General features: G+C 40.9%; 1 protein-coding gene across 1 annotated transcript in view; it reads left to right on the top strand.

The window, feature by feature from the left end:
* NUP133 (nucleoporin 133) overlaps positions 1–25622 on the top strand; it is a 53399-nt gene that overhangs the window by 16672 nt on the left and 11105 nt on the right. Inside the window, exons 10-20 of the mRNA XM_047701487.1 lie at positions 422–569; positions 1512–1669; positions 2606–2697; positions 8789–8952; positions 10089–10183; positions 15869–16093; positions 20526–20648; positions 21209–21308; positions 21965–22216; positions 22852–22985; positions 24745–24903. Of these exons, the coding sequence (XP_047557443.1) occupies positions 422–569; positions 1512–1669; positions 2606–2697; positions 8789–8952; positions 10089–10183; positions 15869–16093; positions 20526–20648; positions 21209–21308; positions 21965–22216; positions 22852–22985; positions 24745–24903 (1650 nt within the window). The remainder of the gene's footprint in view (positions 1–421; positions 570–1511; positions 1670–2605; positions 2698–8788; positions 8953–10088; positions 10184–15868; positions 16094–20525; positions 20649–21208; positions 21309–21964; positions 22217–22851; positions 22986–24744; positions 24904–25622) is intronic.

Here is a 25622-nt window from a genome sequence, read left to right as displayed (position 1 = left end):
ATAAACAAATTAATTCAATTTTCTTGTGCTTGGTATCTTCACAGTGAAGTAAGAACCAAAATGTTCACCAGGGATCACTTACAAAGTATTTGCCAATTTTAAATTAGTAATAAAATAAATCAGTCTTTTAATTTCTTTTCTCATGTTTGTTATAGGCTTTTAGTTAGAATCTTACCATCATGTAATTTTCAAAATTTGCTGATTATTTACAACTCAACACATGATTTCTAATTGATGTTTATAAACTTACATCATATTTTGTAAATCATCCCAAGAGTAGTATTTAGGTTTTGACAAAGGACAGTCGGAATTATTGTATCACTTTTATGAGATAGTGTATAAAAATACAAGTTACAAAATTATGCAGGCAAGTATTTTTGTTTTAATTATCGTTAAACATAATCTGACATTTAATTTTCAGTCTGAAGACTTGATTATGTGTCGGTTGATGGTCCCAAACTTTTCAAATCAGACTGCCTATCTGTATACTGAAAGTGCTGTCTACGTGTGCGCCACAGGAACTGGGAAGTTTTCTCTTCCTAGGGAGAAAATTGTCTTTAATACACAAGGTACAGTATCAGTTTTAGAAAGGGTGATTAACGACTTGTTAGTGGTTCTTAGCAGTTTTTATTCTCTTTCCATAAGTGTTAAGTATGCTACCCCCAGGTGTTATTTAGACATTCACTACCACAGCAGTAGTAGCTGACGTCACAACCCTACTGAAAAACCAAAAGGGTAGTAAAATTCCCAAACTGTTATATTTTTGGGCAAAAGATAGTAATATTTTCCCCTATAAGAGGCCAGGAAACAAAGAATTGACACTAAGAGAAGGAACTGCTTATTCCTAGATAGACTAATTTATCCTGAGTTGATGTTCTTTAAGTAAGTTTGTCCAGACTCCTGGCTAAGAAGAATCCTGGGTACTGGACTCACGCAGCGGGGCTGGAATGGCGGCCAAGGATGGGGGACCCGGCCAGGAGTGAATAAAAGCAAAACAAGCAGTCTAATTAGGATAAAGAGACTGAGCAGAGGGCAAAATCCAAGCGAGGCAACAGGATGGAACCTAGATTTTCTAGTGTTAACACAAGAACCTTGACTTCGGGTAGGGAGAGTGTTAATAAGGAATTTTGAGCAAACAGACTTTGCCCCGTCTCCGCTCACCTACTCAGTAAATACAGAAAGAGGGCAAGAGGACTCCATTGGGTTAAAAAGCTGTCATTCTGAGTTTTGCAGAATGAATAATTTTCTTTTTGGGCTTATCATACCCACTGCTAAATGCAAGGCTTGTTTTTGTTGTCCCCAAACCGAATGACACAGAGCCTGGTATTTCAAATAGCAACAGGTTCCCGACATTTGATTTAGATTTAAAAAGCTGAGTTCAAAGTAGGAGGATTATTGTAAAGGAAAAAAAAAGTTCTTAGTGTATCAAGGTGATGATTTTTTGCTTAGGGCGGTAGATTTTAGAAAGCATTTTTTTGTTATGTATGTCTCTGTATTTTTCTTTCTTTTAGGAGATAGTATTTTAGGAGCTGGTTCCTGCGGTGGTTTTCCTATCCTTTTTTCTAGAAACAGTGGGTTGGTGTCTATTACTTCAAGGGAGGGTGTGTCTATATTAGCAGAAGACCTTGAAGATTCCCTAGCATCTTCAGTTGCTGGACCCAGCAATGAGGTAATGTGGTTCCATAAGATTTTAAGATTTTTGTCAGGGTATTTCCCACAAATGTTTTAGAGTAACAGTTTTAAGAGTTGTAATGAAAACATAATTCTTTTACCTCCTTCATCTCCTCTGTCCTTTCCAGAAGCAGCTCCTTTTCAGTCTTTTATCTGTTTCTGCTGGTATTTTCTCCATATTTCTAAGTAATACCATATGTTGCCATCTCTTAATTCACCAATATTAGGCATCTGTTGATTTCCTATTATAGAAGATAAGGATTTAGGATAACTTACTTTGGTTTCCTTGGCTTTAGGAGACCGATCTAGAAAAATGTTGCTGCAGCCAATGTCAGAGAAACTACTGCCTTTGCTCTCTTCTAGGATTTTTATGATTTCAGGTCTCACATTTAGGTCCTTAATCACATTTTGAGTTTATTTTTGCGTGTAGGGTAAGAAAGTGGTGCAGATGCACTTTGCATATAGCCGTCCAGTTTTCCCAACACTGTTTGTTAAAGAAATGGCCTGTTTTCCACTGCATATTCTTGCCTCCTTTGTTAAAGATTAATTGATCATACAATTGTGCATTGATTTCTGGGCTCTCTAATCTGTTTCGCTGATCTGTGTGTTTTCATGCCAGTACCGTACTGTTTGGATTACTACAGCTTTGTGGTATAACTTGGTACCTGGGATACCTTTGTGGTATAACTTGATACCTCCTCCAGTTTTTTATTTTTCAGGATTTCTTTGGTTATATATATACCTTTTTGATAAGGTATTTAGTCCATTTTATCTTGTTTTAGTAAATGTCTTAAGTAAACTGCTGGTATAAAGAACATGGTAAACAGCTATGTGTCTGTGTTGTTGCTGTCATAGGTGGGTCTGGTTTTTTTGTCCAAGAATTCAGAATATTTTGATACTTTCACCTCTAAATTACAGTTTTTTTATTTGACAGAGTATGGTTTTTGAGCCTTCTACAAAGAATGAAACCATAGTCCAGGAGGATAAAACCAAACTGTTAAAAGCTGCTTTTCTGCAATATTGCAGGTATGAAAAGTTTTTTAAATTATGGCCTATTTAATTTAAATCCTTTATTAAGCCTGGGGACACATTTTACTGATATATGCTACTTTTTTGTTGACTGATGGGAGTAAGGTGGAGGAATGATGCCACCAAGGAGAAGATTTTTCTGAGCTTCAGTGCTATTAAAGCTTTGTTAAAAACTTACTCTGAACTTGATAGGCAAAAGAGGCTTCCAGTTAGTCTAGGAAAAATCATGGTGTAACATATTCTCTCCACTTAACGGATAACAGTGAGCTGTTAAAAATGGTGGTCATGAAAGACATTTAGCAAGTGTGTATTATGTATACTGTGAAGGCAAATAAGTTGCATATAGTGGTTCAGATGTTATAGAGAATTGGATTTCGTCTATTTGAGTTTTGTTGCATACAAAATCATCAGAGAACATAGTTGTTTTTTTAATACAGCTCATGATTCTGTAATCTGGCCGTCTGGGGTTGGGCATAGGTGGCCATTTTATGCTTCCCATCTGAATTCACTGTCCATGATCAGTGCCAGCCATCCTGGTTAGACTTGCTCAGATTTTTCTTTAATATTTTATTTATTTTTTTGACACAGAGAGAGAGAGAGATCACAAGGAGGCAGAGAGGCAGGCAGAGAGAGGGAGAAGCAGGCTCTCTGCTTAGCAGAGAGCCTGATGCGGGGCTGGATCCCGGGACTCTGAGACCATGACCTGAGCCCAAGGCAGAGGCTTAACCCACTGAGCCACCCAGGCGCTCCCATTTCGAGGGTTCTGGTCATCTCTCTGATCATGTGCGCTCTCATCATCTAGCAGATTAGCCTTGTTTACGTATCTCATGCATGGCAAGGCATGGCAAGAGATTAAGCCTCAGTGTACAAATGCTTTTCAAATCTTGGCTTGGGTCATATTTGCCAATATCCTATTGGCATAGCAAATTACAGGGGCGAGGCCCCACCCCCCCGCATGGGAGGGTGCTGATAGGGAGTGTGCATACGGGAGGGGAATGATACTCAGTTTGCCACACTTGATGACCTAATACTTCTGGATTCAAGGCAAATTCAGTCATTTGTTTGTCCTAGAGATATATTTTGCATATCATGTACCTTCCTTAAAAGGTTTAGTAAATTCACGTTTGAATGAACACTAAGGAAAATTGAGATCTAGCCTTTGTTCTGCCCTTAAATAGCTGCGTGAAACTTTGGACAGATTGCTAACATTTCTGGAATTTTGTTTCTTTCTCTGTGAAGTGTTGAGTGGGGTCACCATTGGGCTGTCTGAAGGATCATTAGTTTATCTGGCAGGTTTTTGTTTTGAAGTTATAGTCAGAGTTTACTACCTCTGTATCCCCCAGTTCTCAGCTCGTGATCCCATGGTCTCACCAGTAGTGGTATTTGATGCATAGGAGTTCACTCCCACAAGGGGAATAGCACATAAAGTTTTACAGTTCTGTGCCACTGGGGCGCCTGGATGGCTCAGTTGGTTAAGGATCTACCTTTGGCTCAGGTAATGATCCCAGGGTCCTGCAATCGGGCCCCATATTGGACTCCCTGCTCAGGGGGGAGTCTGTTTCTCCCTCTCCCTCTGCTCCTCTCCCTGCTTGTGCACGCGCTGTGTGCTCTCTCTTTCAGATGAATAAAATCTTAAAAAACACACGTAATTCTGTGCCATCAAAATAATCTACTGATCTTAGTTTCTCATCCAGAAGAGGGCACCATTAGACAAGTTTTTTGGTTCTGTTTTTAAAATGTATTCTTTTAATTTTGCTCTATTGCATGGTATTCAGTCTTACTGCCAGGATTTGGATTAAAATACTATGATCGTGTCTTACACAAGTTTGTCCTTTAACAATTTTGACAGACTTGTGGCATCTCAAAATTTAAAAGATAATGGAGCAAGTCACCATAGTCCTTGTATTAGTTTCCTGGGGCTACTGTAACAAATCACTACAAACTGGGTGACTTCCTAGAAATTTATTCTGTCGTGGTTCTAGAGGCCAGAAATCCAAAATCACGGTATCATCAGGGCCATGCTCCCTCTGAAAGCTCTAGGGAAGAATCTTTGCTTGTCTCTTTCCTAGCTTCTGATGGTTGCTGGCAATCATCAGCATTCCTTAGCTTGCACGTGGATCACTCCAGTTGTTTCCATTACCACATGGCCTTCTTCCCTGCATGTCTGCCTTTACATGTTCTCCTAATCATGACACTTGTCGCTGGATTTAGAGCCCACCCTAATTCAGTGTAACTTCACCATAACTTAACTAATTATATATGCAAAAACCTTATTTCCAAATAAGGTCACATTCTGAGGTTCTGGGTGAATGAGGATATGGAGGGATGCTATTCAACCCCATGTAGTCATTTCTAAATGTTCTGTAGGGGAAGATTATTAAGCTCGAAAAGGAATCCCCTGACTTGAAGTCCTAAGGGTATAGTAACCTTAGGAATAGGGTCATGGATCTCTAGCACAGCTGTGCCTTCAACTTACCCCGTGAGGCTAACGAAATCATTTCGGGGTTGGTATGAACCTATTAATAGTCTTAAGGAATTAGATTCTTCACAAATGGCATCATACTTTTAAAGCAGGGTTTTGCTATCTCATCACTGTTGACATTTGAAGCCATACGATGTTCTACTGTGAGCTATTCTGTGAATGGTAGAATATGTAGCAGCCACAGCTGGCCTCTTCCTACTTGGTGCCGGTAGCACCCTCCCCCAACTTATGACAACCACAATTATCTTCAGACATTGCCACATGCTCCCTAGCGGCTGAAGTGAGTAGATCACACTCAAAAAAGTTCTGTGTTTCGTTTTTTGCTAAGGTTAATATTGCTGTTTCTATGGCATGGTTCCTTTGAAATTAATTTTTACATTATTTTTATTTTCACTTGACTCAATATAAATATAAATATATATATAAGTATATATATTATATAATATATAAATATATTAAAATGTAAATATATATTTATAAATAAATATAAATATAAATATCTTTCACCCATGACAGTTTTAAGAAACTTACTCTGTTAATTAAAATAGTTAATTGTTGATTATCTTGCCTTAGCAAACTTTGTATTCCCATAACCTGTAGCATAACCAGGTTTCCAGCTTCAGCTTGGCCTTAAACACTTTTAGGCAGTTTTTCTGTGTTTCTTTATTCAGGTCAATCTCTTGTTCTACCGAGAGTCCATTTCAGTGCTTTTCTAACTCTCCTCAACCTTTTCCATTTCTCTGTCTCTTCTCCCATACTTAGCAGAGGGCTCAGCCTCCTACTTCACAGATAATAGAAGCCATTAGATTCAACTCCCCTGGACTTAATACCTACACACTTACCTGCACTGCAGCTACTTTTCCTCTTTCGCTCCCTATAAAGTGGGAAGGGTTGCTCTTTCTAAAAAGAATCCCTGTCTTTTTTTTTGTTTGTTTTAAAGATTTCATTTATACATTGAGAGCGTGTGTGCATGCAAGCAGAAAGGAGGGGCGGGGGAGGGGAGAAAGAGAGAAAATCTCAGATTCCCCGCTGAGTGCAGAGCCTGACATGGGGCTCAATCCCACAACCCCAAGATCACGACCTGAGCAGAAATCAAGTTGGATGTTTAATGGACTGAGACATCCAGACACCCCTCTTTGTCCTTGTTTTGAATGCCACAGTCTCTTGCTTCTCTTGAGACTATGTTTTGTTATTACTCTTCTATATCTTTGACCTCTCTTGTGCTGGCTTCTTCTCACCAGCCATTAATCATATTTAATATACCTTTTTTTTTTTAAAGATTTTATTTATTCATTTGACAGAGAGAGATCACAAGCAGGCAGAGAGGCAGGCAGAGAGAGAGGAGGAAGCAGGCTCCCTGCTGAGCAGAGAGCCCGATGCGGGGCTCGATCCCAGGACCCTGAGATCATGACCCGAGCCGAAGGCAGCGGCTTAACCCACTGAGCCACCCAGGCGCCCCATATTTAATATACCATTTTAAAAAAAACCAGGGGCGGGCTCCTGGGTGGCACATTTGGTTAAGCATCTGACTCTGAGTTTTGGCTCAGGTCACGACCTCAGGGTTCTGATATGGAACCCCCGTTGAGCTCCATGTTCTGTGCCGAATCTGCTTGGGTTTCTCCCTCTCCTTCTGACCCTCCCCCCACTGCAATCTCTCTCTCTCCCTCTCTCTCTCTCTCTCTCTCTCGCAAATAAATAAATCTTAAAAAAGAAAAGAAAAAGACCAGTCTTTGACTTTGTGTCCCCCTCTGATCTACTACCCCTTTTGTTTGTTCCTGTTTATAACTAAACTGCCTGAAAAGTTGTCTGCCTTTGCCGTTGTCTATCATAATTTTTCTCTCTCTACTCTTTTTTTTTCTTAGTTACTTCATTTGCCAAAGAAACACAGATTTACCATACTCTAGGCCATTATATACAAATGAAGAATGTTCCAGAGTAGCTGTTATTCCACAAGCATCTCAGTTCAATGTGCCCACAGCCTTGCTTGTCTTCTCCAAAGCTTATTCTTTCTCTTTTACCCCCTGTTTCTGCCACTGGTAAAAATGTCTACCATAATACATTCAGCTTCAGAGCAAAAATATATCAGATCCAAACAGTTGCCAATATTTACCTCAAATCTCTTTTTTTCTCAAACCTGACTACTTGTCTCCATTCTCCTCTGCAGCTACTGCTAGTGGAGACACCCCTCTCTTGTCTGGGTTTCTGCAATAACTTTTTTTTTCGGTCCAGATTTTATGTATTTATTTGACAGAGAGAGACACAGCGAGAGAGGGAACACAAGCAGAGGGAGTGGGAGAGGGAGAAGCAGGCTTCCCACCGAGCAGGGAACCTGATGCGGGGCTCGATCCCAGGACCCTGGGATCATGACCTGAGCTGAAGGCAGATGCCCAATGACTGAGCCACCCAGGAGCCTGTGCAGGAACTTCCTATCTGAGTATTTCTGCCCCCTGTCCATCCTGTCCATATCCTAAGATGATCCTTTGGGAAAATAGAACAGATCATGATACTTTCTTCTTAGTGCCTAAGAAGTGCCTTCTAGTGCCTAGAACTCCATGACGTAGTGTGTGAGGTTTTATGTACTCTGTCTTTTGATTGGTGGTGTTTCTGAGAGTCTGCCCTGGAAGGCTTCTTCCCTGGGTGATCTCCTCTTCCCTATGGCTTCAGTTCTTTGCTAAGATATGGACGTACTTACTCACAGGTGTGATGTGTGCTCTCTCTGCCACCGTGTACCCCTCCCCAGAATCCCCTCAGCCTCGCTGCTCCCCTTCTGTAGCTGTAGGCCTCTGCTTATCCACCTTTTCCTCAAGGGAGTTTTCCCTGCCCCTGGGATGGTTTTGGTTTCCCTTCTGTGTGCTCTGTAGCAAGTGCTCTGTTCTTTTCATGTCACAGTATACATGTAACTACTTGTTTAACTCTCTGGCTTGTGACACTGTGTCCTTGGTGAAGTCTTAGAGAGTTTTTTAACGTCTTGTCATTTTGGCTCCAGTGCCTAGCATGTTGTAAGTACTCAACCTATGATTATTGCATTAATAAATGCATAATGATTGTCTCCCTTTTAAATAAATGTTACTGAAAGTAGCTAACTTTGGGGCACCTGGGTGGCTTGGTCCATTGAGTGTCTGACTCGCTCAGGTTACGATCTCACTGGTGGTGAGATTGAACTCCATGTAGGGCTCTGAGCTCAGTGGGGAGTCTGCTTAAGATTCTCTCCCTCTTCCCTTCCCTTGGCATGCTCTTTCTCTCTCTCTCTCTCAAATAAATAAATCTTTTTTATAAAAGGTAACTTTGGACTAAAATAGGGGACTTTCACTGTTACCTTACTCTTTTTTGAAAGATTTTATTTCTTTGTTTGAGGTGGGGGGAGTGAGTGTGAGAGTGCGTGAATGAGCACCAGTGGGAGGAGGGGCAGAGGGGAAGAGAGAAGCAGACTCCACGTTGAGCAGAGAGCCGGTCTCGGGGCTCAGTCCCAGGACCCCAAGATCATGAACCGAAGGCAGACGCTTCACCAACTGAGCCACCCAGGCACCCCCATAGTTAACTTTTTCATGGTGAATTTTTAAAATGGTTTGCCTCCTTTAATACTTCTATTTTCTGATTTTATTTCAGAAAAGATCTAGGTCATGCTCAAATGATGGTTGATGAGCTCTTTTCCTCCCGTTCTGATTTGGATTCTGATTGTGAACTAGACAGAGCTGTTACCCAAATCAGTGTGGATCTGGTGGATGACTACCCAGCATCTGACCCACGGTGGGCTGAGTCTGTGCCTGAGGGTAAGAACTTCTACTTTTCATATTATGCAGTGATATGTTTTGAGCATATTATGGTTCTTTTATTAAAGCATTTCTTTTTTTTTTTTTTTAAAGATTTTATTTATTTATTTGACAGACAGATCACAAGTAGGCAGAGAGGCAGGCAGAGAGAGAGGAAGGGAAGCAGGTTCCCCGCTGAGCCGAGAGCCCGATGCGGGGCTCGATCCCAGGACCCTGGGATCATGACCTGAGCCGAAGGCAGAGGCTTTAACCCACTGAGCCACCCAGGCGCCCCATTAAAGCATTTCTTGAAGATTTTTTTTTTTTTTTTTAGTTTTTGAAGCAATTATTAGTTTACTTTTTTTAAACGGTTATAACTTACCTTATAGTAGATTTTGAAAAAGGCTCAGAACATATCTACGTGATAAAAACTGAAGGACTGTTAGAGCAAATCCTGCTTGTTATATGTGAAGCAGATTAATTAGCCCTACTTAGCTTTCTTACCATTTAATTTCTAAAGGGAAATTGGTGGCATGGATGAATATTTGGTACCTATTTATTAGCTCCCAAATTAAATGATAATTTTGGCATAATCATTGTATTTGCCTAATAAAAATTATAAATTTCCCAGCGAGCGGCAATGAGCTAATCTCAGCATATAGAAGTGAGCATATCATGTCTCTGCTCTGTGCTTTCCTTTCTGCCCTGGGTGACTGTCCTTCTTACACTTCCGCCGCAGAATCACGGGCACTCGCTTTCCCAGGTACCAGCAAACTGTCTCCAGTGTCTGTTTCTCCCTCTGATTTGCTACTTAGCAAGTTTGCTAAGCCTCGTTAGAGGGTTAGGAAGGAAACATCAGTGCTTACCTTTTTTCTTTGACTTCATTTTGAGCTGGGAAGCTTAGAATGATATAAATGATTAATAATAACAGGGCTTGTGTTTTGAATAAATATAGAATGAATTGTGTCAAACTACCGAAATTTTCGTCTGAATTTTTAAAAATCTTGGGTAATGTTACAAGTAGTCACAAATAGTGCCATGAAAAGGTTGGTCGTTTCCTTTGGTGTATAGATATTTTTAAGTTTTTAATTTAATAGCAGTAATTATTGTAAAGCCAGTACATTATGTGTTTAAATTTTGTTCTTACGTTTCAACAGAAGCACCTGGGTTTAGCAATACATCACTGATTATTCTTCACCAGCTGGAAGACAAGATGAAGGCCCATTCCTTCCTTATGGACTTTATTCACCAAGTAAGCGTCCTGGTTGCTGTGAGCAAGAACGGCCGGGACACCCGGCTTTACTGGTCTTTGGTCGCTCTCTCCAGGACAGTGGGAGCTCCTTTCGCATTCTGAGGTGTTTTGTGGGGTTGGACAGGACTAGTGTTTTCCAGTTTCTTTGCTGACTTGGAAGTAAATAAGTCCAGGGCTGTTGGGGGATGGGGAGCTATTCGAGTATAAAAGCTGCATGGAAAACAGGCTGAAAAGAAGAAAAACAGTGTATTTCCACAGAAATGTTTCCACTTTAAGATTCTATGATACCTGTGTGGTTTTATGTCAGCTTAGGTTTTCATGAATTGCTTTGTATTATTGAAAAGATCATGAAGAATAGTAAGGAAGGCAATGGCAGCTTTTGAGTTTGGGGTTATAAGTTTGAAGTGCCATTAGAATCAATTCCTTATTTAAAGTTTGTGGTGGTTTTTTGTTTTGTTTTTTTATGGAGTATCCCCATTTATATTGGGCCTAAAATTAGAATATGTTTTTGCAGCTAGACAGAATTGTTACACAGTATCACTTAGCAAGTGATACTGAAGGCTGTTGGAGCAAATCCTGCTTGTTCTATGTGAAGCCGATTAATTAGCCCTTGTTGATCAGTAGTGGCTCCCAAGCATGTTATATATCCAGATGAGTACATTTAATCCCACTTTTGCTTATTTTTTCTGAAATTGGTAATGCCTTCATGTTAAAGGGATTACGATGCTGTCTAATAGAACTTTCTGTGGTGGTGAGAATGTTCTATATCTGTGTTACTCAGTAGTCACAGGCAGCTGCTGAGCACTTAAAATATGGGTGGTACAACTGAGGAACTATATTTGTTTTTAATTTATTTTAGTTAAATTTAAATCATCACTTTGGTGGATAGTGGCTACCTTATTGAACAGGTCAGTTCTAGATGATTCCAGAATGTTTGTAATGTATGGTTTGGCTCCTGTCTACTTTTATTGTCTTGGCAAGGGCACTCCAATCATTCAAGTCTCTCTCCTTTCTTTTTAAAGTGGTTTAGATAGACTACAGACTAATGGGGGGGGCAGATTTGTTCTGATGTAATTGTTTATTTAGACAGATGTATCAGTTAACTATTAATACCTAACAAACCGTCCCAAAATGTGGATTAAAACATTTCTTTCAGGTACCTGGGCAGTTTTTCTGTGGATTTCAGGTGGTCCACTCCTTGAACTGCATTTAGGGTGGGCTGAGCTGGAAGGTCCCCAAGCATCTCTCGCCTGACATTGGATGTCAGTCTGTCAGCTGGGCCACATGGTTCTTCTCTTCTACTTAGTCTGTAATTCTCCTTTAGGCTGAACTGGCTTTCTGTGGTCTCAGGACAGCCCTCCATGGGGATGAATTTAGAAGCTGTAGTCTTCCTCAGGTCTTACCCTAGTTGTCACAAAATGTCACTTCCACCAAAGTGACATTGGTCAAAGCAAGTCACCAGCCAGTCCAGATGAAAAGGATTGAGAAATGGATTCTACCTCTTGATGGGAGGAGGCCCAAAGTCTTGTGGCAGGAGGGTTGTGTCGTATATACTGGGATGGAAGGAGTTCATGCCTTACTATGTGACACCGAGGAGACACTAATTTATCAGAGGGTGAGAGAGCCATGGGTAGGAGCAGTTGCTGTATCTCTTGGCACAACCTCCCTGGGCTTCAGAAACCCTGCTGGAGTCATTCAACTCTTAGAGGCAGTGTCCACTGCCAGGTAATACCTAGCTGGATCTAAAAACCCCATTATTGCTATGCCTTTATGTTTGAATTACCTTTAATATTTCAGAGCATATTATTAATTGTTAATTATTATTAACGTAAACGATTGTATAACCAGATACTTGTGTCTAAGGAAATACTTTTTTTTTTTTTAAGATTTTATTTATTTATTTGTTAGAGAGAGAAAGAGCATAAGGAGGGGGAGTGGCAGGCAAAAGGAGAGGCAGGCTCCTCGCTGAGCAAGGAGCCCGATGCGGGACTCGATCCCAGGACCTTGGGATCATGACCTGAGCTGAAGGCAGACACTTAGCTGACTGAGCCACCCAGGTGTTCCTGAGGAAATACTTCTGAATATGAGGTTCTCCTCCTCAAGCCAGATTCTGTGCCAAGAAGGCCCTATCTCATGCTAAAGAGAATGAGAATTAATATCAAGGCCTTAGGACAGTACCTCTGCCTTCAGTTTTCAGGCACTGAGGGAAGCATATGTCTTCACACGTAGTTTGGAGAAGCTTAGAAGCAGGAAGTTACTGTGCTCCTGTTTGTTATGTGGCTTGAGTGACGCTAATACGTAGACATCACTTCACTGGCAGTGCTGCCGTGCTGAGGTGAGTAAAAGCAGGCAGGCAGAATTCCCTCAGGTAAAACCTGCATTTACAGTATTTGTGAGGGAACCAGGAAGAGAATTCAAATCCGAAATGACTATGCAACTCTTTTTTTTTTTTGACTATGCAACTCTTACTTTAAAATAACCAGGTAAACAGGTCAAATAAATTAAGACAGGTTGATTCAGTGACCTATTCCATGGTCATTAAAAATAATGTAAAAAAAAAAAATGAGTTAATGTGGAAAAAAATAAGGTACAGACAATATAGTGTGACTCCTTCGTGTTTTAAAAAAAAGAAAAATGCCTCCTAGCATATGAGTGCCACAAAAGCAGATAAAGATAGGGAAATTTAATTGTAGCTCCAGTAGGGAATGGGCTGGGGACTCTTACCTCTCCATACTATTAAATTTTCTAACCATGTGCAAGCCTAGCTCTCCGCTTTTGCCATGGACAGTGTGGTGGAGAGATTTCCAGAATGGTGACCTACTGCAGTGTGGGTCAGTTCTCCCTTTTTCTTGTGTTCTGTGAGGGGAAAACAGGACTCTTTGCAGACTGCCCTAGCTAGGTAACCTGTATTGTAGCTTTCAGAGTCGTGAAAGTTTGTAACTCATACCCCAACACAGACAGCTAGCACTGGGAAAGGCCATGTGGTTTCTCCCACGATTTCCCAAGTTTCTCCTTTTCTAGGGTGTTGCTTTACTAGTGAAGGAGTTAAAGCAGATCTCGCACTCGCGCGGACAAGAATCGTGCCTGTCTTTTGCAGAGGTAGCAGGCACATTGGGCTTTAGGAGTGTCACGGAGGTCCGGCCGCTCTGTGTGAGGACTCTGTTTAAACACTGAGCAGGCGCCCCCCTGCACCCCAATGCCAGCATTAGTCCGGGCAGGCTGGGAGCTTAGTGCCTGAGTGACTCCTGCAGGCTGCTAGGCCTAGGCGTTCAAATACTGCCTTGCACATCCCGCTTCAGTCTTCCCGTTCATAGAAACCTCGTTGATACCCCCAACTCACGGACGGTTGCTGTTTTACAGAGTAGAATTCATCAGGTTTAAGTCCTCCTGCTCTAACTACAGCCTGACATATGGGTCATGAGTCTAGACGCTCACTGCATACAGGGTCCTTTAGGGGTCTGGCTTGAGGAAAGAAGACTTTAAAGGGACCAGTGTGAATGAAATAGTGCCGGGAGTCTGACAGGGTTCCAGTTCTCTTTGCACCACAGGGGATCCAGGGTGGCCGACCAAGTTCAACTGAGGGCTCTGGTGTCCACATTATGCCTCGCAAGCCCTGCACTGTTGGTTGAGCCCCAAAGGGAGTGTGTTGGGAAGAGATGCCTTTGTGAAACGTTTTGTACTGTTCTCTTTCATGGGTCAGAGCTTCACAGCCCCTTTCCTGGCTTTGCTCTTCACTAGGGGTGGCAGAGGATGTTCCCGAGAGCGTTGAGGTCTGACCTACCGTATTATCCTTCATTCTGGCCCCAGTTTATCAGACCCACTCTCTGTTTGGTTGTATTCCGTGAATGAAGGGTTCACGTGTGCTGTCCTTTTAGTTGATAGTCTTTATATGTAATTGCTGTAGATGCTCCAAAGTTAGGGTGCAGCTTTTCTTTGAGCAGTTTAACTAGTGAATTCAGCAGCAAAGTGACAAGAAATGGTTCTCCAGCCAAGAGAGGTCATGTTCATCCTCTTACTGTCCAGATTCTCTGCTCACAATAGTAGTCAGTGAGAGGTGCTGCTGGGCACGGCACCCTGGGCACGCAGCATTTTCGTGTCAGGTCACAGTGTAGAAACAGTCTTCTCAGGACAGGCTTAGTTGGTTAAGTGGCCCCCTGCGTTCAGGTCATGGTCCCAGGTTCCTGGAATCAAGCCCCACTTTGGTTTCCCTGCTCGGCAGGCGAGCCTGCTTCTCCCTCTCCCTCTGCTTGTGCTCTCTGTGAGATAAATAAAATCTTGAAAAGAACAGTCTTCTCTCATTTAGGAAAAATGAAAGAGCTTTTTTGCACAGAGAAAAAGGAAAAAGACCCACAATGTCAACTTTTGTCTTTTGTGTTCAGCTGCTTGATGTTTGTTTGCAATGTTTGTTCTTGACATGCATAAACCAGACTTCCAAGACACGAGTTGTTTTGGCTTTTCACTACAATTACCGCTTGTTCCTCCTGTCTTGACTGCTGATGTTCCTCAATGATTCTGATGTCTCTTATACAGAAAGAGTGGCTCCTGTGGCTTGCCATTTACACACTGTAGGGCTCTCTTTATACTTTAAAAAAAGAAGAGGGAGAGGACTGTCACTAATCTCATGGGGGATTCGCAGAAAACCGTTTTAGCCCTTTTAGCAAAAGGTAGATTTCTCATTGTTTCTTTAAGCTCATTGTAATAAAATAAATCTAATTCAGGAAAAAAAAAGTTTCCTAACCATTTGTGGTTTTTGCCCATTTCACTAGGACTTCTCTGGGGATTTGGGGCATTGTTTATTTTTGTTTTTTTGTATTTTTTTAAAAATAAACCTCAGCATACAAAAATCAAGTCACTCAGTAATAAAATTTGGAAGAGTATTCAGTGTTTAGATATGTCTCTTGGCTTCTTCCTAGTTGGGATGTTAACGCTTTATCAGATGAGAAAGCTTAGAAGAACTTCCAGAACCTAGTAGTCACACATCAGAAATGGGCATCGGGCAGATCGGAGGTAGTAGTGCAAAGGATTAGAGATGCCCCCACCTTTCCCATGGCTTTTAGTTTCCATGGAAATTAGTCACTAAAGATGGAGACTGCTGAGTTTCTAGTTCACAGAGATCTAGAACCTTGAGGAGTTAGGTAGAAAAGAGCAATTTTATGCTTTTGATAACCAGAATAAAAGAGAAATAAGAGTAGTGGAGTGACCTTAATCTCAGAAAAGGAACATCTAGGGGCGCCTGGGTGGCTCAGCGGGTTAAAGCCTCTGCCTTCGGCTCAGGTCATGATCCCAGGGTCCTGGGATCGAGCCCCACATCAGGCTCTCTGCTCAGTGAGGAGTCTGCTTCCCTTCCTCTCTCTGCCTGCCTCTCTGCCTACCTGTGATCTCTGTCTGTCAAATAAATAAATAAAATCTTAAAAAAAAAAAGAAAAGAAAAGGAACATCTGTACTTTTTTATGGTTGCTCCTGCCTCTGGCTGAAAAGAGAGAGAGAGAGAGAGAGAGAGTGTGTGTGTGTGTGTGTGTGTGTGTGTTTAAAACAGTGGAAAGGAGAAGATAGCTGAGGTACTTTATTGGGGACAGCTAAGGTCAAGTGGCTCTGTACCCACTGTGCTGCTGGTGGAGATAAGCCTGCATTATATTGTGTGTTACTATAGATGCTTTCTAAGAACATGTGTTTGTTTTTCGCCAGGTTGGCTTATTTGGACGTCTTCACACTTTTGCAGTAAGAGGGATGCCCATGGCAACTCGACTGATGCTCTGCGAGCATGCCGAGAAGTTATCAGCCGCCATTGTTCTCAAGAACTACCACTCAAGGCTCTCTGACCTGGTGAACACAGCAATAATGATTGCTTTAAACAAGAGAGACTGTGAAATCCCATCCAACCTGACTCCCGCAGACGTCTTTTTTAGAGAAGTAAGAGGAGTTTTTTGCTTTTAATGTGGCTTCTTAGATCTCTGCCATTTGCTGATCATGCCTCAAACAGGGAGAAGATTGAGGACAAAAAAATCTTTTTGAAATTTTAAATAGGACTCCATATTTACTTATTACATTCCCTATAAATTAGAGCTTGCAAAATTGACTGTTTTCTACTGTCTGCTGGATGTTTTCCTTTTGCCTCTCCAAATCCACTCTTGATGCTGCCCCAGAGGGCAACTTGTCAGTGGGTTTCTGTGCCTTCCTGTTGTCTTTGATAACAGTGAGGCACCATCAGGTTGGGAGTGCTTATCTGTTAATATTTGTTCTGTTATTCCCCCAGCTTCATTCCTTCCCTGCTTCCACTGCAGTTGGCTGTGCCTTCTGTCAGAGACTGTGGCTTCTCACTGGCTGCTCTCCACGTGTCCTGTAACTCCTTCCGCCCAGGGCCCCTTCATGCCTGGGCTTAATAGGGGCTGCCTGTTGCTAGCCCTGGATGCAGCACCTTCCTGTAGATCCTCTGACCCTTGCCAGCACCACCATAAGCTGTCCCTTCACTAAACTCAGCTCAGCTACCTGCTAGGATCCTACTATCTACCTTGCTTTTAAACTCAGATTTATTTTCAAAGGAAAAGAAAACCCTGCTGCGAACTTCCCAGGGAGAAGAGATTAAGACTTTGGCCAGCTGGTGCAGCTGACTGTTGTGATAATAGTATACAGCTCTTATTCTTGTGCGACTTTACAACCTCATGAAGGGGGAGGGGAGACTTTACTCTCTCCCTATAAAGATGGTGACATTAATGGTTTGAGCTCTTCTCGCAGCTCTGCAATTTGAAATTGTTTTTTTAGCTGTGAGGAACTTTAATTCTATTTAAATTCTATTTGGTGAGTCTCATTTTTATTTCTTCTCTGTTACATTCTAGCTATAATCTAGCAGGATATGCCAGAAGTCTTTTTTTCTTCTTAATACAGTTGACCCTTGAACAACATGCAAACCCCCTTGCACAGTGGAAAATCTGTGTGTAACTTCAAAAATTTAACTACTAATAGCTTACTGTTGACCAGAAGCTTTATCAATAGTCAAATTAACACACATTTTATATGTTATATACAGTATTATATACTCATTCTTATAATAAAGGGAATGTTAAAATTTACATAAGGAAGAGAAAATAAATTCACAGTATTGAATTTATATACTGTAGGTATGGAAAAAAATTTGTGCATCAGTGGACCCATGCAGTTTAAATCTTATTTAAGGGTCAACTATTTTTCATGTACTGTAACCTAAAAATTATTTAAGATGCTGAAATAGGTTCAGGTTTTCTGTTGATTCCATAAATGTATTTAGTTCTAAGAATGCCTTGTTCTTGTATATTTGGGTTAGTATTTTCCTAAGGATATAGGGCAAAGCACTTTTTTGTTTTATTTTTTTATTTTTCAAATGTAGGAAATATCCCCAAAATCTGAATGAAAGAAAAACAGTTCACCTCAAATTTCATGATCTAAACAGTCTGAAAGGAATGTATGCAGAGCCCGCACTCCCCTACCCCCAGTCAAGCTTACGGACTAAACTCACAGGTGTCTGCACTTGGCCCTAACTCTTTGTTGTGTAGGAAGGGGAGGAGAGTGATGGTGTCAGAAATAGAAGTGGGCAAAGAAGGGCTACAGAGAAGGTCACCTACGAGTTGGATAAGAGTACTATTTGGGAGGGAGAGGTTATCTGATGTCAGAGCTGTTCAAAGAGGTGGGGACTATCCCGAAAACCCTGCAGGAGGACCGTCCAAGTTAATTGTTGGGTGTGTGAGGTGTCAGGGTCAGTCCAGGTAAAGGTGAAAATGTCTTGGGATTCTGGGGAGTTGGGAATAGTGAAGAATGCATCCTAAAGTCTAAGTAAAGTACATGGTGGAGGTGGAATGGTGGGGAAGAGGGTGTATGGACTGGGACAGTGGGGTGGATAGCGATGACTGCGTCGTTGATCATTCTGAGATCCTGAACAAGTCTAGAAGAGCTATCTAGCTTGTTGGCTGGAAGGATTGGAGTACTGTAAGAAGAGTTAGTAGGTTTCCGTATATTTAAGGAAAGGGATTTGGAAATGAGGGGTTGTAAGTCTCTCAAGGCCTCACGTTTGAGAGGCTATTGGGGTTTGAAGGGAAAAAGGTAGGAGGATCCTTAAGGTATATAGATCCCTTTCACAAGGGAAAAAGGTAGGATCCTTAAGGTATATAGATTCCTTTCATTTTTTCACAAACTGTTGTAACTTTTGTGTTCTTTTTTGGTCTTTGTTCATACGTAATTTTACATGGCAAAGCAAATTTTTTAAGAAGTTATTAACAAATTCTTTGGAAGAATTGAGTAAGAGCCTGGTTCCATTTTCTGTTTTTGGATCAAAATGGAAAGCATACTAGTTAATTCATTGTACCTGCATTTTCCAGTTAACGGGGGTGGAGGGGGGGAGGAAGAATCTGGAAATTATCAGTTGGATCTATAATTCATGAGTAGTACCTTAGGAATATGATAGAACAAAACCAAAAATGTGATTGGTTCTTCAAAAGAACGCTCCATATGGAAAATGGTAATGCTTAAGACTCTATGTCGCCATTAAAAAAAATTTTTTTATTTAAAGATTTTTACTTATTTATTTGACAGACAGAGGTCACAAGCAGGCAGAGAGGCAGGCAGAGAGAGAGGGGGAAGCAGGCTCCCCGCTGAGCAGAGAGCCCACTGTGGGGCTCGATCCCAGGACTCTGGGATCATGACCTGAGCCGAAGGCAGAGGCTTTAACCCACTGAGCCACCCAGGCGCCCCGATGTCACCATTTATTTTCATTCCTCATGATGTTTACTGGTCTTGTTTCCTTTGGGGTGTAGTTTTGAATCCTAGGGTTCCATAGAGTTAACTGCTTAAGGGACAGACTGTTGGGTCCCCGTATGAATAGTGTTTGAAATCACTGAGTATGCACTGAGTATGCACTCGTGGTGAAGGTGTTTAGTAATTGTTTTGACATTTTATTTGCTTTTATATATACTTTTTAAGATTTTATTTATTTATTTGTCAGAGAGAACAAAATCAGGAGGAGCAGCAGAGGCAGAAGGAGAAGCAGATTTCCTACTGAGCAAGGAGCCCAAATTGGGGCTTGATCCCAGGACCCTGGGATCATGACCTGAGCCGTGGGCAGACACTTAACCAACTGAGCCATCAGGCATCCCTGCTTTTTTATCTTCTGCTTTTTTATGTCATACATGCTTTCTTACCATTTTCACATTAACAGTATTAAGAACTTCTGGCATTTAATCTTACAAATTAAATGAGCCAAAAGTCTCTTGCTGGGGCTGTTAGGATGCCTTTGACTAACACCTGAAATAGAAAAGGAAGAACAGGGTTTAAAAGATGATTTGGGGGGACGCCTGGGTGGCTCAGTTGGTTAAGCAGCTGCCTTCGGCTCAGGTCCTGATCCCAGCGTCCTGGGATCGAGTCCCACATCAGGCTCCTTGCTCGTCAGGGAACCTGCTTCTCCCTCTGCCTCTGCCTGCCATTCTGTCTGCCTGTGCTTGCTCTCTCTCCCTCTCTCTCTCTGACAAATAAATAAATAAAATCTTTAAAAAAAATAAAATAAAAAATAAAAGACGATTTGGGGGGGGTCACATTTTGCATGTTTTGTTCCTTCAGCTAGTGTGTAAGCTTAAGGGCAGCAAACCTCACTTCTGTTATTTCTGTGCATGCTCAATGCTATACAAACTCTTAATGTATTAAGTAAATACTCACTTAATAAAGGGGGTAAGTTTGGGGTGCCTGGATGGCTCAGTGGGTTATGTGTCTGCCTTCGGCTCAGGTCATGATCTTAGGGTACTAGGATCGAGCCCTGTAGCAGGCTCTCTGCTCAGCAGGGAACCTGCTTTCCCCCCCTCTCTCTGCCTGCCTCTCTACCTACTTGTGATCTCTCTGACAAATAAATAAATAAAATCTTTTATAAATAAATAAAATAAAGGGGAGGAGTTTCACTGTGGGCTGAAACTGGAAATAGGTGTTTCAGTGCTTAAAGAACATTTTGGCTTCATTATCTTCATGTGTTAATAATGACAAAAAATTAGAAAAGAAGTTACATACATTTGACTCTTGAACAATGTGGAGGCTTAAGGGTGCTAACCCCCCACACAGAGTGTTTTAAAAAATCATAAAGGAGAAATTTACTGTATCGAAAAACATCCACGTGTAAGTGGACTCATGCGGTTCAAACCTTTTTGCTCAAGGATCCCTTGAACATTATTTTCTCTTTCTACTTCCTTTTAAATTTATTTTTACCATCCGCTGTTTTATTCTGGCTAATGAACTGAGGATATTCCATGAGAAAAGCCCCTTGAGTAGATTCTGGGCAGTTGTGATTACTATGCATCGCCATAATTTTTGTTTTGCCTTCTCTGTACTTCCCCAGGTGTCCCAGGTAGACACTGTCTGTGAGTGCTTGCTCGAGCATGAGGAGCAGGTCTTAAAGGATACATCATTGGAATCCGTTGAATGGGCTGAGGTGGTCATCAATGTGAACAGTATTCTTAAGGTATAAAACTACCGTGAAGATTTCAGCAAATCAAAGACCAGAGTGTGGATAGAAGAGAAAGTGGCTTCCGTATTCCTACTCTGTATTGCCAGTAATTTATAAGTGTTTAGCATTTAATTCCAAAAATTTAGAAAAATACCAGTCATTGTATTAATCAGCCAAACATTTTGAATGTTTGCCTTGTGTATTAATTTCTATGTTCCTGAGTCCTGTTTGGTAAAACAAACCTTTTATTTGGAGAAGGATGGATATATCATTGCAAATGTATAAATATTACACTAACTATTTAATCACTCAGAACGTTGTTGTTTATATTACTGATGAAAATGTGCCATTTAGTCTTAGCTAATGGTCTTTATAGCAATGGTTTTCCTACTTTGGTTACTATAGTTTTCCAAAATTGAATTCAAATTTCAAATGTAGAATAAGAACCAAAAAGTAATTCTGCAGACCTGTGCTGAGTAATTTTTGGTATTAATAGACTTTGATGTTTCACATGACCTTTAAAAATCCTGGGGTTCATCGCTTTCTGCGCCTGCGAACACGTTTTCTTTCCCCAGGACATGCTACTAGCTGCTAGTCATTATCGACAAAATAGAAGCTCCTTATATAGAAGAGAAGAGCCACCAGAACAGGAGCCTGAATATGTTCCTTGGACGGGTGAGGTCTCAAGCACTGATTTATTATTAACAGTGATTCAAAATATATTCCTAATGACCTTTCTGGAAGCTATATTACTCCATTAGTGTAGGTTTATAAGTGAAATGAGAAATAAGTGCCGTCTCCAGAATGAGCAATTCTCGTGAAAATTGCTTTATTCCCTTGAATAATTTATAGATCTCTCCATGATGTATTTCATAGTACTTACTATGTGTCCACTAGATTTTATTTTTTAAGTAATTGCTACCCCCAACGAGGGACTTGAACTTATGACCCCAGGATCGAGAATCGCATGCTCTAGTGACTGAGGCAGCCAGGCACCCCATGTCTACTAGATTTTAGGGCATATAGTTATTCAAAGGAGCACGTCCTGGTTATGGAGGTGTTGACTCTATTTAATGTTGATTTAATACAAAAAAGTATGTGGAGCAGCATCAAAGGGATTTAGAAGGAAGAAGGACCATGTTTACCTGGCTTTGTTGAGGAAGTCTCCCACAGAGAAGATGGGATTTGAGCAGGACAGAGAGGTATCTATCAACTGAAACCCTGTTTGATTTCTTTTTCCAGCAGCAGTGAGGTGATAGGTTTTAGGCAGTTGGCCTTTCTCAGCCAGTGTAGAGCCCTTACTTACCGTATTAATTTGTGTGATTTCACAGCAACAAGTGGTCCTTCAGGCATCCGAACAGTAATAGAACGCCAGCATGGGATTGTCCTGAAAGTGGTTTATCCTCAGGCAGACAGCAACCTCCGAAACATTCTGACAGAGCAGCTGGTGGCACTGATTGATTGCTTCCTGGATGGTTATGTTTCCCAGCTGAAGTCTCTGGACCGATCTGGTGATCAAGAAAGATATAACAGTCTGGAGATGGAGTACCTCCAGAAGAGATCAGATCTCTTATCTCCACTTCGTAAGTACATGGTATTTAGTGAGGGCCGTGGGTCTTCGAATTTGCAGAATGGATGAAGGAGTCAAATCATTAATGCTGCGTGTTCAGTGTACTATCATTTACCCAGCCATAACCAAGGACTTACTGCATGTGTGCACAGCTTCCTGTGTTCATTTGTTCCGCCTTGTTTTCAAAACTTCCTAGGTACAAGTACCATGCTGAAGAGGATTTGAAAAGGTAAATTAGCAACAAATGGAGACTGTCCTCCAAGCTTGTCATCTGAGACCTTTACACAAATAACTAGTCTGCCCAGTAGAGCACGATGAGGGCTGTTAGAGGGCGCAGCTAGGAGAGTGTGGCTGTTCAGCAAAGGACACGTTCTTTTCATAGCTAGGATGAGGAAGAGGGGCTTGTACACACAGGAAGGGCAGAGCCTCCTAGGTAGGTGGGAACAAGCAGTGGATTAAATTTGTGTCTTTAATGAATTTATGTGGATTATGAAACTGAATGCCAGTAACTGGAAAGGTTTCTATTCCATTAATTGTTTTTAGAGTATGGTATGAGTTAAAGGTAAAATTTCAAGTAATATTTTTTTCATCACATATTAAGTTTTCACTAACAGGATTTTTTTTTTCCATCTGTTCTCATTTTTACAGTCACACTAGGCCAGTACCCGTGGGCTGCTTCATTAGCAGAAAAGTACTGTGACTTTGATATCTTAGTACAGATGTGTGAGCAGACAGACAACCAGACCAGACTCCAGCGCTACATGACCCAATTTGCTGATCAGGTAATGAACACCGTGGACATAGGCAGTCGATCGTGTAGTTGGTTTTACCATTTCAAATGTTTGGTTTTTAGGAAGATGCTGTTAACTTAGATACTAATTTGTACATTATGTTTCTTTGTAAGTTGGCAGACAATTCCAAATATTACTGAAAGATTCTTTGACCTTTGAACAAAGCGTTAAAACTCTCAGTTCTATTCTGGTATTTCTAATTATAATTAAAAGTACTTAGGTAGACGGATATTGGAAGAGTTTTAAAACTTTGAAAAAATTTCATGGGAGCACAGGATCCTACAACTTTTGGAGAGCTCAGCTTTTCTTGATTGACATAATGCTTATTATTTTTCTCATTATGACAATCTTTAGGTGAATTTTAGTTGCTCCTTAAAGCCATTTTATTCAGTCAGTTGATATGCATGTAAAAACCGATTTTTTTCCTGTGACATTGCATAAAATTCGGAAAACGTCTATAAAATAGAAGATTTTAAGTCACTCAATTTCACCACCCAGAGAGAACCCTTTTTAACATTTGGTTTGTGTTGTTCTAGTCTCCATACTCCGGAATATTGCCGACAAACGTGTTTTGCCAATTGCTTGTTTCCCTTGCTACATCATTGCTATTTGTGCGTATCATTAACTGCTTCACAACCACGTTTTTGATGGTGTTAATGGTACATTGTAAGCTGGGCGTGACTTACCATATTTGACTGGGGCCTAGTAAATACCTTTGCGCCCATCATGATTTTTATTCTTTTTGTAGACTCTAATCCCGTGTGGACATTTTCCATCCATTTTTATATTCATTTACTTTCTCTAATATGTTTAGTAGTTATTTAAAAATCCTTCCATACTACCTCCAAAATCTGCTCATTCTCAGGTCTGTTCTGTTGTCTCCTTATTAGTCATATTTTTCTGTTTTTTATGTCTTATAATTTTTTTGGTTTTATTTTGGATATTGTGTATAAAAGAACCTTAAAGATGGAAATGAATGCTATTTTTCCTTGGGGAGGCAGATAGGATGAGAGGCAGGTCCCTCGATTCATCGAGAATAGGGGTGGGCCAAGGCTTGGTTTCAGCTTTTGTTACATTTATTTCATGTCCAGTTTTGAAGTCTTGTGGGACTGGTGTGTTTGTTGCAGAGTTCCCTCTTTAGTGGAAACATCTCTTACATACCGTGTAGGACATTTTGGTCTTCCTTTCCACCCTAGCCTTCCGTACTACCCAGCATTCAGCAAACGTCTGGTGGGAAAAACCAGCTAGGCATTGAGGGCCTCTCTAGATTCCTATTTATCATACAAACCTGCATGGCCTTCTGACACAGAATTCAACCCTGAAGAATCTTTCGATCTGCACTGTCACATAGAACTTTCTGTGACATTGGAGATCTTACTCATGTAGTCTAAGGGCATAGGGCCATTGAGCACTTGAAATGTGGCTAGTGTGACTGAGGAACTGAATTTTAAAATTTTAATTAAGTTTAAACAGCTGTATATAGCTAATGGCTACCATACCACACCATGCACATCTAAAGTTTACGTGATCTTGCGCAAGATCCTCTTTTTGATTCTGAATTCCCCATTTATTAAATGAGGTGACTTAAGTGTTTTTTTGGGACCTTACCACATAGAAAATCTAAGTGTTTAAAGATTTGTGTTCTGCAATCTAAGACCTTTGAAAAAAAATTAATATTTCAATATAGAAATGTACTTTAAAAAATTATATTACTGAATATTATTGGATTTTTTTGCCCTACTATTTGTAGAATTTTTCAGACTTTCTCTTCCGTTGGTATCTGGAGAAAGGAAAGCGAGGCAAATTATTATCTCAGCCCATTTCTCAGCATGGAGAGTTGGCGAATTTTTTGCAAGCTCATGAACATCTCAGCTGGTTACATGAAATTAACAGCCAAGAATTAGAAAAGGTAAGAACAATTGAGTTACATTGAGCAGAGTTAGGCAGTTTTTTACTTGATTAGTGTAGTTTAGTGATTAGAATACTATTTAGAGATTATTTTGTTTTTTTTTTTTTTAAGATTTTATTTATTTATTTGACAGAGAGGGACCCAACAAGAGAGGGAGCACAAGCAGGGGGAGTGGGAGAGGGAGAAGCAGGCTTCCCACTGAGCAGGGAGCCTGATGCGGGGCTTGATCCCAGGACCCTGGGATCATGACACAAGCCAAAGGCAGACTCTTTTTTTTTTTTTTTTTTTTTTTTTAAAGATTTTATTTATTTATTTGACAGAGAGAGATCACAAGTAGACGGAGAGGAAGGCAGGGAGAGAGAGAGAGAGGGAAGCAGGCTTCTTGCTGAGCAGAGAGCCCAATGTGGGACTCGATCCCAGGACCCTGAGATCATGACCTGAGCCGAAGGCAGCGGCTTAACCCACTGAGCCACCCAGGCGCCCCCAAAGGCAGACTCTTAACGACTGAGCCACCCAAGTGCCCCTAGAGATTATTCGAAATATGTATCTCCTATTCTCTGACATAATTTGAATAAACTGTTCTTTTTTACTTATGGTAGTTTGCCATTACTTTTAATGTCTCAGTAAAAAAAAGTATCTTTTGTGATTTGACTACTATTATAGTAAAGTACAAAAATTTTTATTAATGTGTGTAAAGAACAGTCTGTTGCCTTTTTTTG

The sequence above is a fragment of the Lutra lutra genome, chromosome 14, assembly GCF_902655055.1.
Source record: "Lutra lutra chromosome 14, mLutLut1.2, whole genome shotgun sequence".
In the NCBI taxonomy this organism is placed as follows: Eukaryota; Metazoa; Chordata; class Mammalia; order Carnivora; family Mustelidae; genus Lutra; species Lutra lutra.
This window is presented reverse-complemented; position numbering and strand designations above follow the sequence as displayed.